The following is a 15104-nucleotide window of genomic DNA, read 5'->3' on the forward strand; positions in this document are numbered from 1 at the left end:
TGTAGGCAATCCCTTCAGTACCCCACATAGGAGTAGGATGCGTTATACACACGCTGCAGTACAATAGAATTAGTCCTATAGTTAAATTTCATCAGTATGCCATTCACAACTGTGCCCAAGAAAGAAGTACGTCGATATCTGAGGGTGTTCAGGCAAGAGATCCTGTCTTTTCTTTGAAGGGAGTGGCAAAGGGAGTCCCAAGTTAAAGGAATTTCATTCCATTTTCTTTTTGGCCAAGAAGTCTGGCGATCATTATTTGATTTTCAGCCTCAACAATTTTTGGGGAAAAAAAGGATTTCATTTAATATCTTTATGTACCAAAGTGAGCCTTAGTGGAAGTGAAGCTTTAGGATCTAGTCTAGGAAAGCTGCTTACAAGTCTTCCTACAACCTCTAGGATGCCTGTTTTTACATTCCCAGCAAAGTAAATAGGAGCAAATGCTTATGATTTACAATACATTACATGATCAGTTGTAACTTTAAAAAAAAAAAAAAAAATTGGGCCTCGAATCGGTCCGACAATTTTTACAAACTGCATGAAGTGCTTAATTTAAGTCAATTCGGGCCACCGGCACTCATTTTTGGGGACCAGAATCAGACATTTCCTGAGAGCAAGAGCGGGGGAAAACCACACACGGGAAAGGAGGAAGCGAAAAACTGAAAATATTCACAAAGGAGGAAAGAAGTAATCTGCAAGAGTGAGATAAAGGGGCAGGGAGTGCCTGGATGTTGATTCATGAGGCCCGAGGTGGTTTCAGGATTACACATCCTTGGTTATTGGCACCCTGACATTTAATAGCGCCGATCTTCGGTTTCTGAGCAGTGCTTTGGGCACGGCCATTCTTTATTTTACAAATTCAGCTCTGCATGGCACTACTGATGGCCTAATCCTGTGTTCTTGATGAGGATAATTGGTTGCTCAGAAGTATGTCTCCAGAAGCAGTTGCTAACCATCGGCTTCACGTTGAAGGGTTGTCGCTCGAAGTCCCACAACAGCAAATAATATTAGAAGTGCAAATAACCATGCAACAATCCAAGACTGACCTGTCCATGGGAAGGGGATTCTGGATAATGAATCCTTCCAGTAACATCCAGAGATGGTCTGTATTTACAGTGTGCTTCTGGGGCAATGTCCTCTTACATTTCACCTGTGGCGGCTCCTCCGCTAAGGAGGAGGAGCGTCGCTACATGGAGTTGCAGCAGGGAATGCAAGGAAAAATAAAATGATAATAACTTGATGATGTTATCACTTTATTTTTTCCTTCCTGCTGCAGTAACATGGGTGCGGGGCTCCTCTGCTCGCACGGCAGGGGAGGAGTGGTGGGCACACTTAACTGCGCATGACACTTTGGCCGACCGTCTCGGGCCAACCAAAAAGGCATGCTCATAAAAATGCCCAGGCCCCCTGCCCCTGTCTGACCACCGAATAACGGTACTCAGACCAATCACAATGCGGCATTGCAGTGTGGTGATTTGCTCAGGGGAGCCTGGCTGCTTCCTGATCGGCCGACGGAGAAGAGACGACGTGGGAGGCGAGCGGCATGGAAGTAAGTCTATTTTTCTATTTTTTTACACCCCCACGCCCCTGCCTCGCCACTTAAGATCCATGCCGGCCGCCATTCCATTTCACTTATTAAACAGTTCAGACCTTTCATAATACCATTAAAGGCACAGTTAGGATCACAAAAGACACCTCAAAGCAAGGAAATGCTTGATGAATATCAGCCGCGAACGTGCTTTGCAATAACAAAAAGGCCAGTATACCCATCTTTCTTACTTTTGGTGAATTTAACCAGCAAGACTTTAGAAGTGGTAATATTGTTCACGGCAGTGCCATCTCTTGACATCTGCAAGGGTGCAAAGTGACATGCCTTTGCTAAAAACATGCATCTAAGGTGTGTAAGCCACATTCCGACCTTCTCAATTGTGCTGTTGTGTTTTTACTGCCTGCTCGTCGGAAGAATTTAAAGCATTTTAGTCTGTGATAGAATGGAGGACTGAAGGAGAAAAGGTTTCTCACCTGCAACTGCAGTTCTCCAGTGTATGTATCTTTCATAGCTTTACATGCTGCTTATCATCCATGGTCTCCTCTCATATGAGGTCACAGATATACCCACTTATGCTTCAAAAATCTGAAGACTACTTCCATGACATGCAACGTAAGAATCTCTGTTGATTCCTGCCATTGACACACTACCAGGTGGATAGTGTAAACATATGTAGTATTTAACATGGATCTTCAATAATTCTGTGTTAAACGTTTTCCCAGCTCGACAACAAAGCATATATAAAAGCATGTGAATCCATGAAAGATAACAACGCTGGCAAACTTTAATGACATGTGAGGAATGTTTTGAAGCGAACCTTGAAGGTAGCCCCCAGAAGAGGAACGAAGTGTGGACCGAAACGGAAAGATGGAGATGGAGGGGGGGGGGGGGGGGGGGGCCATAGTAGAACATGGTGAGTAAGCACAGACTGTGGTGGCAGAAGCTTGTTGATAATTAACTTGTTTCCCGGCTCCACCACCAAGCCCCTTTAGTTGGAGTAAGAGGCCAGGAAAACAAAATGAAAAGCTAAGATGATTGTGGGACAAAAGAAAAGTATACCAGTGTAAAGCTGTCAGCCTACTAACTGAACTCCAAGCCTAGTACTCCTCTTACACCCCCATCCATCCGCATTGTATCCTACATTAATCCGCTTTCAATCTCTGTCTCACATAGACCTCGCCAACACAATGAACTCCCACAATAAAATGTCTTAGCCTCCCTCTTCATCAAAGGCTTCTCCAGAGAACCCTCTCATTCCTAATTGCTACTTTTCATGTTTCCCTCACTCGTAGCATCTTTCAAAAAGCTCTCCAGACATGCCAGAAGCTCCCCTCACCTGAGGAAACCCTCACTAGACCCGGATTATGTTAGCTCATCACTCGTCTACCCTTCATCAGCAAGTCCATTGCAAAAGCAGGCTAGGCTAAACTCGAATATCGCATCAGCACCAACCATTTCCCGTTCTTATGCTAATTCCGCTTGAGATCGTGCTGAAGCACAGTAGCAGTTCCCTTATCAATCACGAACACCACCCTCCTGACCAAAGGTGGAGATGAACTGCTTTTTGATAGCGCTGGATACAAGTCCCTTCTTTGATACAGTTGACCATCCTACCCTCATCCACCCACTGAATTATTGAATGGAATTCATTCAGAACGCCCTCCTCCCCGTCCCCCCACCACCCCCATCTTCAATGCCTACATGAAGCCTCTTGTTAACATTACTCAGTGATAATAGCATCAAAATCCATTCAGTTCACCAATGTCAGAAATTTCATGTAGATCTGTCTGTTATCGACATATAGATGCCCTAGACATCCGATGCCCCAAGCACCGGCTACAGCTTATCTCGTTGGATGTCCTTCACATTCCTGAAATGTAACCATACCAAAACTGAATTCCTCTTGTTTGCCGACGTGTTATATCATGTCCAAAACTGACTCTGCATTATTAAACCTGTTTTGATTCTAACTCATCAGATCACTGAGAAAACCAAGATAGCTTGGTATCTGCTCTAGGAATGTGAAAACGTTCCTCCCGCATTGAGATTTCTGAGCTGCTGTTCAAGCTCTTGCACCCTGCCATCTGGATGATGTTAACAACCTGCTCTGGAGCACTCCCACCTCTCTTTTAAGGGCATAGTACACCCATGTCGCAACACACCTCACCAATGGCCCAAAGAAATATGAGCACCTCACACCTCCACCACCATGGTATAATTCTGCCGACTTCTCTTAATGGCTTTCAGCACCTTCACTTCTAGCTGCATCATTTACCAAACGACCAATCGCCCCACTTGGTTGACTGACAAGCTCACCACCTTCAGCAGCTCTTGTTACACAAGCAGCCAGGACACTATCGGACTGGAGACCAAGACGTGAAAGAAAGAATACCAGGCATCGGGCCTTCTCCACCAGGCACTCAAGTCCAGAATTACCACCCCTTGTCCATACGACCTCAGTCATATTTTGTCAATTTATGAATGAGCGGAGTACACATCCCTTTAAAGAAAACACCATCCTGACTCAGTAGAAGATCCATCTCCCCTCTCAAAACCCAGTATCACCCCCTGCCTAGAAATAGCTGCATGTTTTAAATGGAAAGTGTTTAAGTTCAGTTTTTCCTTAAATAACCTTGCTCATTCTCCAAAAGTGTATGAATTGCCTTTAACTCTTCCATCCAATTCTAATTTATTATGTAAAGTATTGTGCATCTTATTTCTTACCTGAACCATAACTTTAAAATTGTTATGCTATCGTGTTTTCTGAACTTTACTCTGAACCCCCATTTATCCCATGTAGCTTTTTGTTGACGTTATCTTCGACTATCTGATAAGATTTAATTAAGGTAAAGCACCTTCAGAGGATGATCAGGGGGGCGAGGTTAGTTGGCCTCAATAATATATGAGGTAATAAGGCCGTAACACAGTCAAATTGTCAATAAAACAGATCGCATAATGAATTCAATAACTCTGTTTGAGACACGGTATAAGTTCAAAACCATGAAGGTTTATTAAAATATTAAGGTGCATTATAGAAGGCAAAATATGGTTGGTCTAAAAATCTGTCAAAATGCATAATATATCGGATATTGGGAATTGGCTTAAGGCTCAGTAAATTGTAGCAAATGGTCTGACATAAGGTCAAGCCTCAGAGAGAATATAGAATTATTAGTCCTAAACTGGAGACGAACTGACAAGGGTCTGTTCTCTAACAGTTCTAAAGCAACTCATGGTTCCACTAAAAAATTAACCCTTTTTTAAAGGAGAAAATACATAGCAAAAAGTCAAATAGTCTTCATTAAAAGCACAAAATGTTGCACTGCTCAGCCAATCCTAATACAGAATTAAGTGCAACAATACAAACGCCATCCCCTTAAAGTAGAATCATTGGAGTCCTCTTGATTTAATGTCCTCGGATGTGACCATGCAAATCTAGTTGCATACCAAAAAAAATCAGGCTCCTATAATGAAAAGATCTACTGAAATACAGACAGCAAAGACTGAAATAAATACCTTCAAGAGTTACATTTGGAAAGAAAGCTTCCTCCTCTAGGAGTTTGATAACCGCATATGAACAGAGAGCATTTCATTAACCTTTTAAGTGCGGGTGTCGGCTATTGGCTGACAATAGGAAGGTATTTAAAGGCCCCTCTGGTGCTCCTTTATTTTATTTTTGTTAGATCAGGCTGCTCGGTTAGGGGTGTTCACTAAAAACATGCAGCCATTTATGGTCTAAAGGGTCCATCCATCAACAATGAAGAGTGCTCAGCAGGCTAAACCCAGCCAAAATAAATCCTACTCAAGACCAACAGGAGAATTCCCAAGGCATTCACTGGTTACAAGCAGTCACCATCTAAGTTTAGATTTGAGTACGCAGGCCCTTAAAGAATCTAAATGGAAGGAGTCAAACAGGTGTTGCATTATCTAGGCGGCTGTGACCTAATCTTCCGCTCCTACAAAAACATTTATCCTGTTGTATTCAAGAATTTGCATATGCAGGATTTGTCACTCTTGGTCACCCATGGCATGCTCTGATTACAGGCAGCCTAGGTGCATGCTCTGTAGAATCTATTTCGGCTTGACCGAGGAGTATCTCTAGTTACAGGTAGCTGATTAAATTCTCAGTTAGCTTGCACTGGCGAAACAGGAACAGAGTGCATTGGTTACCGACAAACCGAGTAAATAGCTTGCTTGAGTTAATCTTCTTCTATGTTTGCCTTTGGGCGTAGCTATTCAGCCTTTATAGTCAAAAGTGGATAGTGCGATTGTGCATCATTAGTTAACATAGAATGTGGTCTTCACTGCCTTCCTGAATTTTAGATGGTCTTGGATTTTACCCGTCCTTGCTGAGTTTGAGGTCCATCATTTTGCCACTTGTACTGAAAATTGTTTAATTAATGCTCTTTTTGTAAGGGAATGTGCAGGAAAAGGGATATCGTCCGTTCAGTTCTTTGTGTATTGTTTGCACTTAGCTTGGAAGAAGAAAATACCTTTGCCTTGGGCATGTGTACGCTCCGGAGTTGCTTGGATGCCGAGCTTCTGGATACATGGAGCTAATGAATCGCTTGGGTCACATGCTTGATGATTCCATGGGGAAACATGTAGGCTCTGTCTTGCTTTGTAAATTGAAAGTATTCAAAATACTGCAACAAGAAGATCTCTACTCCAGAAATAAGGGTGCGAGTGTCCTCTAACTTCTGGCTAGAAGTGCGAGAAGATGAGTTGTAGTGTTCACATGATGTAATGTGGTTCTGAAGAGGAATGTTCCTATTTCTAGGTAGTTCAGTATCTTTCCTCCTACAAAGGCAGCGGATATACTAAGTGAAATATCTTTGAAGATGTGTGTGCCACTGATCAATCTTAATCACACTTGCATGTCATCACCACATTGTAAGTGACTAAAAATTAAAAAGCTCTAATCCGGCGTCACCAAGGTCTAAAGTAAATGTCAAAAAGAATTGGTGACCAGCATGAGTCCTGTGGTACTCCACACAGGACTGAGGAGCGATAAGGATCTGGCATAATAGATTAGGAAAGACCCAGGCTGCCTCAGAGCTGCATTAGCGATATATTCCAAACATATTTCAACACTCAATAACTGCAAGCCAGTTGATCAGGATCTTAAGTTTTTGGCCATGTTTAAAGCCGCAGATAGGTCGAATATAAGCCTTTTTTCATGGTCTCTGAGTCTATGGTTGCCTGCTTCTAATCAGCTGCAGACATTGAGTGCCTTCAGTCCTGTACCCTGTACGAAACCCTAACTGGAACCAATTTAGATTGTTGTGAATGTCCAGGTGACTGTTTGTTTTTTTTTTAATTTTTTTAAACTTTTTTTATTGATTTTGCGCACACAGCATACAAACTTGGTCACAGACCTTTCCGTTCTTAGCACATACAGCCATGTCACTTCCTTGCAATCCCCAACAACAATCCCTAACCAAGAAATCCCGCCACCCCCTCTACCCCCACCCCTCCCTTTGTCAGTGTGCCTCCATGCCCTTGTTACGGCTTGTCAGACCTATCCTATAGGTAGCAGGTGATACTCCTCCCCAGTCCATGTCCATACGGAAGTCCAGGTACTGCCCAGTGCTGCACAAGACCACCACTCCGTCCCTGGGCTCAATTGACCCAGGCAGTCCACTCTCTCCCCGCACCCGGGCCCACTGTCTAACTCCCCTCTTCCACAACACCAACTCCCCCCCCCCCCCCCCTGCCCCGTGTCCCCCTCCGGATTCGCCGGGCCGCCAGCCTCTCCACCATCATCAGCCTCTAAAAGTGATTGTAAATCCGTCACAAGCGCGCTCCACGCCCTAGCTGTATCTAGCGCTGTATTGTTGGCCGTACGCCTAGCCAATTGCAATCTAAGAGAACCTTCGCACGCGGCCCATTGCAGGAAGCACCTCCGCCACCTCAGGAAGTTAGGTCCCCCTCTAGATTTCCAATGTAGCGTAAGTTCCCTTTTGGCCATTATGAACCCCAGATCATAAAACTTGCTAGTGACCTTTGTGGCAGGTGTATGGGGAAACCAGAGCAGCAGGCATGCTCCCGCGTCTGCTTCAACCCGACGACCCGTAACCGCATTCAGGCAAGCGAAAACATCACTTCAGTATGCGCCAAGCCCTGTGCACGACCAGAACATATGCTCAAAGTCAGCGTCCGCCGCTGCACAGCGTGGACACGTCGATTGCGCACCTCCGAAGATCCGTTGGATTTTGGCAGGCGTCCAATACGCCCTATGGAGTGTGTAATACTGAACCAGTTTAAACCTAACATTACGGGTGCCCTTCCAGGCCCTGCGTACAAGCTGAGGCCAGGTCGTCTCCGGTATCTGCCGACCAAGGTCAGCTTCCCAGCGCTCCCGCAGCCCGTCAAGGGGAGGAGGGTCAGCCAGCGCCAGCCTCCGGTACAGGCATGTGATGGCCTTAAGTGCCAGCCGCCATCACGACATACTGGCAGCCCAGCGACGTGGGCGGTTCCACCAGCCCCATCCTCCAGCGCCTCTGAATCCCAGCAACTAAAGCCGCATGTAACAGGAAGTCACCCCTCGGCAGATCGAAGGCCTCCTGCAGGGCACCGAACGGCATCAAGGCGCCATCCCGATATAAATCCCCTAGCATGTGAACCCCGGAGTCCTCCCAACTGGCAAGCGCCGACCAATCCCCGCCATGCGGGAGGGCAGTACACATGCCTAAGGGAATCTCCGGCGCGTATGGGGCACGACACCCCACCCGCCTGTGGCCACGCAGCCAGCACCGACGAAGGGTTCGCTCTTCAAGAGTCAGCCGCTCCAACCGAAGCTCCTGATGGAGCACAATAAAGGACAGGACATGGCGCTGCACAATCCGACCCTGCGGTCCGTCCGGTCCTCTAAATTCCCGCGCCACCGCCTGCGTGAGCCACTGAAGTTGAGCAGCCAAATAATACCATTCGAAGTCCGGCACCGCTAGGCCACCCTCCTCTCGGGACCTAAGCAAAGTATTCGGTGCTATGCGTCTCCTGCCAGTGCCCCAGATAAAACCTATCACCACGGATCTTAATGTTCGGAAAAAGGAGGGCGGTATCCACACCGGCAGCGTGCAGAAAAAATATAGTAGGCGCGGCAGGACCACCATTTTCAACAACGCAATGCGCCCTGCCACAGATAACGGAAGGACGCGCCAAAACCCCATGCTGCCTCTAATGCCCCTCATGGCCCTACCCACATTCCCCTCATAAAGGAGTGAATGGGTGTGATATACATGGACTCCGAGGTTCTGCAGGCAATCCGGTTCCCATCGCAGGCCATCCAGCACCTCAGGCTGGGCGCAGCGGGAAGTCAAGGGAAAGAGGCAGGTCTTAGACCAGTTAACCCGGAGGCCCGACAGGTTCCCGAACTCCTGGAGCAAGGCCCGCGCTCCCGTCACTGACGCGTCCACATCGGCCAGGTATAACAAGAGGTCGTCGGCATACAAGGAGATATAATGCAAGTCACCGCGTGACGGTACCCCCTCAAAGTACCGACCCTGTCGGGCCCGCGCCGCCAACGGCTCAATCGCCAAAGCGAAAAGGAGCGGGGATAATGAGCAACCCTGTCTGGTGCCCCGTCCTACCGAGCACGCCGCGGATATGGTGCGGCCCGTTCGGACCCTAGCAGTAGCCGACTCCATAGCAGCCTCGTCCAACGGACGAAGCCATCCCCCAGCCCGAACCGAAGGAGCACGCAGAACAAATATGGCCATTCCACACTATCGAATGCCTTTTCGATATCCACCGACAGCACGGCCGCCCCCGTGGGGCCCTCCCCTTCAACATCCATGACCCTTATCAGGCGCCGTATACATGTCGAGGTGTTCCTAGTGGGGATAAAGCCCGACTGGTCCGGGTGTACCAGAGAGCACATATGGGCAGTCAACCGCGTCGCCAGGATCCTGCTCAACACCTTGTAGTCCACCGTGAGCATCGATAGCGGGCGATATGCCGTCCTAGCCGTGGGAAGGCCGCCCTTTTTCAACAGCGGCCCTACGATCGCCTCTCGTGCTGACGCCGGCAATCTACCCTGCTCCCAGGCCTCCCCATAGACCTGGTGTAATCGAGGTGCCAGGAGATCCACATATGCAGCATAAAACTCCACCGGGAGGCCGTCTCCCCCTGGCGTTTTCTTCCTGGCCATATGCTTAATCGCCGCTCTGATCTCCCCCAGCGTAATAGCCGCCCCCAACGCGGCGCCCTGCTCTGGATCCAGCCGCTGCAGCTGAGCCTCCTCAAGAAAGGCATCCAGTGCCGCCGGGTGCGCCGTCATCCTGCTCCGATAAAGGTCCGCATAGTAATCCCGAAACTGAGCGTTAATCTCTTGCTGCGAATGGACCAGGTCCCCAGTCGGCGTAGCCAGCGACAAAATCGGCGTACCCCTAGTTTCAGGATTAGCCAGCCATGCCAGCAGCGAGCCGACCCGATCCCGTTCCGCATGCGCTCGGACCATATATTCCCCGTAGTCATGGCAGCGGAGCCTCTCCACCTGGGTGGCCACCCGCTCTCGAGCCGCTAGCACTTCTTCCCTATTGCCGCCCGCCCCGTGGCCGCTCCTCTCCGCCTGCCGCAGAGCGGCCTCCTCCCGCGTGACATCAGCCAGCAGCGTCCGGCGAACCCCCGACGAGGACGAGAGGCACGCGCCTCGCACCACCACCTTGAAGGCGTCCCACTCAAGTGCTCGAGTGGTCGCAGTACCCGAGTTCTCAAGGAAGTATCGTTCAATGCAGTCCTGCACTTCAGCGTGGAAGACCGGGTCCTCCAGCGCCAGCGGGTTCAACCGCCACGTGGGGACCGGCTGCCGCTGTCTGGTCCAGAGGACCGTAAGCAGGCAAGGGTTATGGTCCGATATGGTCCGCGCCAGGTACTCGCAATCACGCGTAAGCTCCTGAGCCCCGCCCGAGCAGAGGAATGTGTCGAGACGCACATGTAAATCATGCGGTACCGAATAAAACTAATAGTCCCTATCCTTGGGATGACACATCCGCCACGCATCCTGGAGTCCCCACCGGTCCTGCCAGTCCCTCCGAGCCTTGGCCACTCTGCGCACCACCGACTGAGCAAGCGGTGGATGGGAACGGTCCATCTCAACATCTGCTACAGAATTAAAGTCCCCTCCCATGTACACCGTGCCCACCAGCATATCCGGTAACCGGCTTGACAACACGGAGAAGAACGCAGCCTGATCAAAGTTAGGGGCGTAAACACAGCAAAACGCCACATCCCGACCATCCAGCCTCCCCAACACTGCCACAAACCTCCCTTCCGGATCCACCCTAGTGGTTAATGGCTGAAAGGGGACACCCGCCCGTACCCAAATTAGCACCCCCCTAGCATGCGCAGAGTAAGTAGTATAGAAGAGTTGCCCTCTCCATCGCCGCTGCAGCGCCTGCCTTTCTGCCAACGTTAAATGCGTCTCCTGCAAAAAAGCCACCTGGACCCCCCTCCGGACTAAATATGCATGCACTTTGTATCTCTTCCTCATGGAGTTGAGCCCCCGCACATTCCAGGTGATGCACTTCAGGTCTAATCTAGCCGCCATCAACGGGCACATAACAAAGTCCAATCCCCCACAGTCTCATCGGCACACTGACAGTTCCCAGAGACTCAGAAACCCCGAAACAACCCCAACAAACTCCCATCCCACCCACCCCCAGAACAGGCATCAAACAGTTGTCACCCATCCAAACCCAACCCCCGAAGACGAGGGAAACTCTGGAAGATACCAGAGACTCACAAGCTATGTGAGATCGAGGGGGTGACTACCCACCAGCCGGCCGGACAGCCAAGACCCGTCACACCAGGAGAGGTCGATCCCGACTAAGAGTAGACCTCCCCCATCCCCCTCCCAGCAGCACCACCCCCCACTAAGAAGGCCAGGGACCCAGCACCTTCCCCAGGGAGCAAAGTACAACTACATTCCCATCCGCTCAGAAAGCAGGACCCCATCCGCCCATAACGCGCCCACCCCACAGAGCCAGCACATCCCCTTACTGTCCACTACTCAGCGTCCCGTAGTCACTCATCCAGTAGTCCATCTGCCGTCTGCGGGGTGATCTGGGGCAACTCCCCAGCCTCCTTGTCCGAAACCCCATCCGAACCACCCGGTTCCGCCTCATCCGAACCCAGCCTGGAGCCTGAGTCCGCCACCTGGGTCTCAGGCACTGCTCCGGAGATGTCCGACACCGCACATAAGGCAGCCCTCCTCTCCCGGTCCGTCTGCGAGGCCGAGTGGGACCTCCTGCGCTGTTCTCGCCTCCGATTACGCCTGCTCCTGCGCGGTTTCGGCCGGTCCTCAGCATTCCCCGTCCAGGTACCTGTGACTTCCTTGCCTGCTCGATACCGCTCCAGCCACTGCCAAGCGTCGTCCGGTGAGTCACAGAACGTCGCCACTCCGTCCACCAGTACCCTCAGGCGAGCCGGGAACAGCAGAGAGTACTGCACCCCCTCATCGCGGAGAGCCCTCTTAACAGCGACGAAGGAGAAGCGGCTGCGCTGGACCTCCTGGGAGTAGTCTGGAAATATCGACACAGATGCGTTGTCCACCTTGTAAGGGCCAGCCAGCCTGGCCTGCCGCAGTATAATGTCCCGATCCCTGAAGTGGAGTAGCCGAGCTATCACCGGCCGGGGAGGCCGTCCCGGGGCAAGGGGACGGGCCGGGACCCTATGAGCTCTTTCCAAGGTGTAGAAGGGCGTCAAACCTTCAGGGACCACCACATCCCGCAGCCAGGTCTCCAAGTACGCAACCATGTCGTCCCCTTCAACATTTTCGGGTAGGCCCACCACGCGGATATTGTTGCGTCTGTTGCGCCCTTCCGCATCAGCCGCTCTCCTTTCCAACTGCTGCACCCTGCGAGTTAAGTCCTCCAATGTGGCATCCGACGCCTTCTGGGCCGGCTCCAACGTCTCTATTACCAACTCCGCGGCCTTGACTCAGTCAGCAAGCTTGTTATGGTCCGCCTTCAAAAGGCCAAGGCTCGTGGAGACCTGGGCGATGTCCTGGCGCAGCGCCTCTCTCGTGTCCCCTATGGCCTTAAGAATTTGGTCCATCTGTTGCTGCTGCAGCCCTGTTGCCTGGTCGCCCGTCTGTTGCAGTTCATGAGCGTCAAGGGAATCTTCAACTTGGTCCGGCGGTGCCGCGCCCGTCCCCTTCCGCGGCTTCCCCATGGAGACCTGCCGGCGACCACGTCAGCGCCAAACACTGCAGGGCCGTCCCAACGTGTACCGCAAAGAAGGCCAAAGTCGTTTTCCCGCCGGCGAGCCAGGTGAGATGGCAGGGTCGCACACGATGAAGGAAAAAGGGGGGGCAACCAGCAGGCACAGCCGGACCTCGGCACCTGGCACCCCACTGGGACTCCCTCCGTTCCAGGTCCCCGCAGCTGTCAGCCAAAACCACCAGCAACCCTACGCCGCTCTGGGCCTCTCACGATCGCCGGCAGGACCCAATGCAAGAGTCCAGGATTTCAGCAGAGTGGACCCAGGTCCCCACTCCGGGCCAGACGGCCGCCCCGAGGAGTCCGCAGCGCCCCCACACCCTGTGGACCGCGGTCTGCGGGGCGGCGCCAAGATCGCTGCTGCTAAGATCCACTGTGGGCCATGAGGGGGTCCCCCCAGACGGACTTGGGCCCTCCACAATCACTGCGGCCACCAGCCCATCCGCTGCGCCGCCACTGCCCAGCAAGCCCTCAGCCGTATCGGCACCCCCGGGCACCAGGCTGGTGTCACTTCTTCAACGATGCCGCAGGATCAGAGCGCCGGTCGGCCACGGTGCCGCTCACCACTGATGGGCGCCTCCGCACCCGGAGCCCACTCCGAGCCGCTCCGCAACACCAGCGTCCCGGCACTCCTCAGTCCGGTGCCCGGCCCTTCGCTTCCTGCCTGTCTGGGTCCCAGGGGGCGATCTCCCGCACTCGGGGTCAGGCTACCCACCAACACCGTCCTCCGGTCACCCGCCGAGGCTCGGTCTCCGGGCAGCCCCTCAGAAATCGAGGCCGGGGATCGGCCGCGAGATGTAGGCCCAAGCAAAATGGCCGGCGGCCGCCTTCGCAGCTCCCTCCGAAGCGCTCAGTCTCTAGCAGCCGCGGGACCCAGCTCACTCCAGGTCGGCGCTAGGGTGTCCCGCGACAGTCGGGGATCAATCCCGGGTGGTGGTGCCGCCAGGGGGGTCCTCAAGCAGGATAATCACAGAGACCGACCCGGAGCTCAGGGCTCAGGCGACCATGCTCGGCAGTGTCGTAGCCACGCCCCCCGTCCAGGTGACTGGTTACCAGATAAACGTTGGTTTACGGGGCCTATTGCAAATTGCCCAGGAATTTGAAACCCAGCAATACAGCCTATATAACCTGTGGGGATGATTGAGTTCCCTTGAGTTAAGGAAGTTTAGCCGATGAATAAAGTTGAGACTCAAAATATAAAATCACACAGTGCAATATAACAATTTACAGAGAACCGTTTATTATATTGCTATAATACTGTTATGACTATCGGGTGGCATTCACAAACTAGTCTACTTCTGGTCCCATGTTTTATCATGTCACAGCCGCTCATGCTGACGTTGTATGATGCAAATATGTATTATTCATGTCTGTGTAGTAGGTTTTAGTGTTTCTCTGTAACTTTGGATAAGCAAAGCTCTCTAAGTACCACTTACAATTCTGTGTCTCTAGTTTGTGTGACGCCATTTTTTCAATTGACAGATTTAATTTCCTGTGTCTGAAATGCTTGGGCTTGGAAACGGGCGCCGAGGGATGAAGTCCCCTCCTCTCCTGGTGGCCGTGCTGCTGGCATGTGTGCTCGTTCTCGGAATCAATTACTGGATCTCAAGCTCTCGCAGTATTGAATTGCAGGTAGGAACACTACAATCTTTATACAGTCCGCTTTTGTGTGTCTTTAATGCAGTTTCTCAAATCCACATTCAGCTTATTTTTGCATGCTTTTGCACTTTCGGTTTCTTTTGGGGCTGATTATGGGAAATATACGCAATATAACGTTGATTTTTAAATGCCGATCTTTTTCTTGCAATACAAACATGCAACAATGTTTCATATGAGGAAAACCATTTCAACACAGGCTAATAAAAAATAAATAGTTCAGTGTTTATTCTAAAGTCTAACCCCAGCCCAAAAGTTACAGGTGTTCTAGTATTCTTCATAAACCAGGGTCACTGGAATTATGCCATTGTGTAGCCGCAGCGTTTTCATATAATTAAGAATGTACCACATAATTAATTATTCTGCTGCATCATCTGCAGATTTTTAGCTCAAACGGTCCAACAATTACTAAAAACGTAGCGGCGCACGTTGTTACCTAGAGGACGGCCCGTTGCAAAGGTTGACTTGTCACATTTCTGTTGCATATTGCAATCCGCACCCCCCCCCCCCCCCCCCCCCCCATCCCCAGCTCACCTAAATCACTGATAGTTTAGCTGCCTCACGGTGATGAGCCTCACGGTGATGATGTGTTTTGTATGTGGTCAGAAGGGGTGAGAGCTCATTTTCTACATAGATCAAACCAGGGACCATCGAATGAAAGATAAACGTATTGTATGCTGCTT

The 15104-nt window shown here is 50.9% G+C and overlaps 1 protein-coding gene across 4 annotated transcripts in view; it reads left to right on the forward strand.

Moving 5' to 3' along the window:
- Nucleotides 1–15104, forward strand: part of GOLM1 (golgi membrane protein 1) — a 723783-nt gene that overhangs the window by 473296 nt on the left and 235383 nt on the right. For all 4 annotated transcript variants that reach the window (XM_078675795.1, XM_078675793.1, XM_078675791.1 and 1 more), the window contains exon 2: nt 14248–14397. In XM_078675795.1, the coding sequence (XP_078531921.1) occupies nt 14269–14397 (129 nt within the window). In that variant the 5' untranslated portion in view covers nt 14248–14268. The remainder of the gene's footprint in view (nt 1–14247; nt 14398–15104) is intronic.

Source organism: Lissotriton helveticus, chromosome 2_1, assembly GCF_964261635.1.
Source record: "Lissotriton helveticus chromosome 2_1, aLisHel1.1, whole genome shotgun sequence".
NCBI lineage: Eukaryota > Metazoa > Chordata > Amphibia > Caudata > Salamandridae > Lissotriton > Lissotriton helveticus.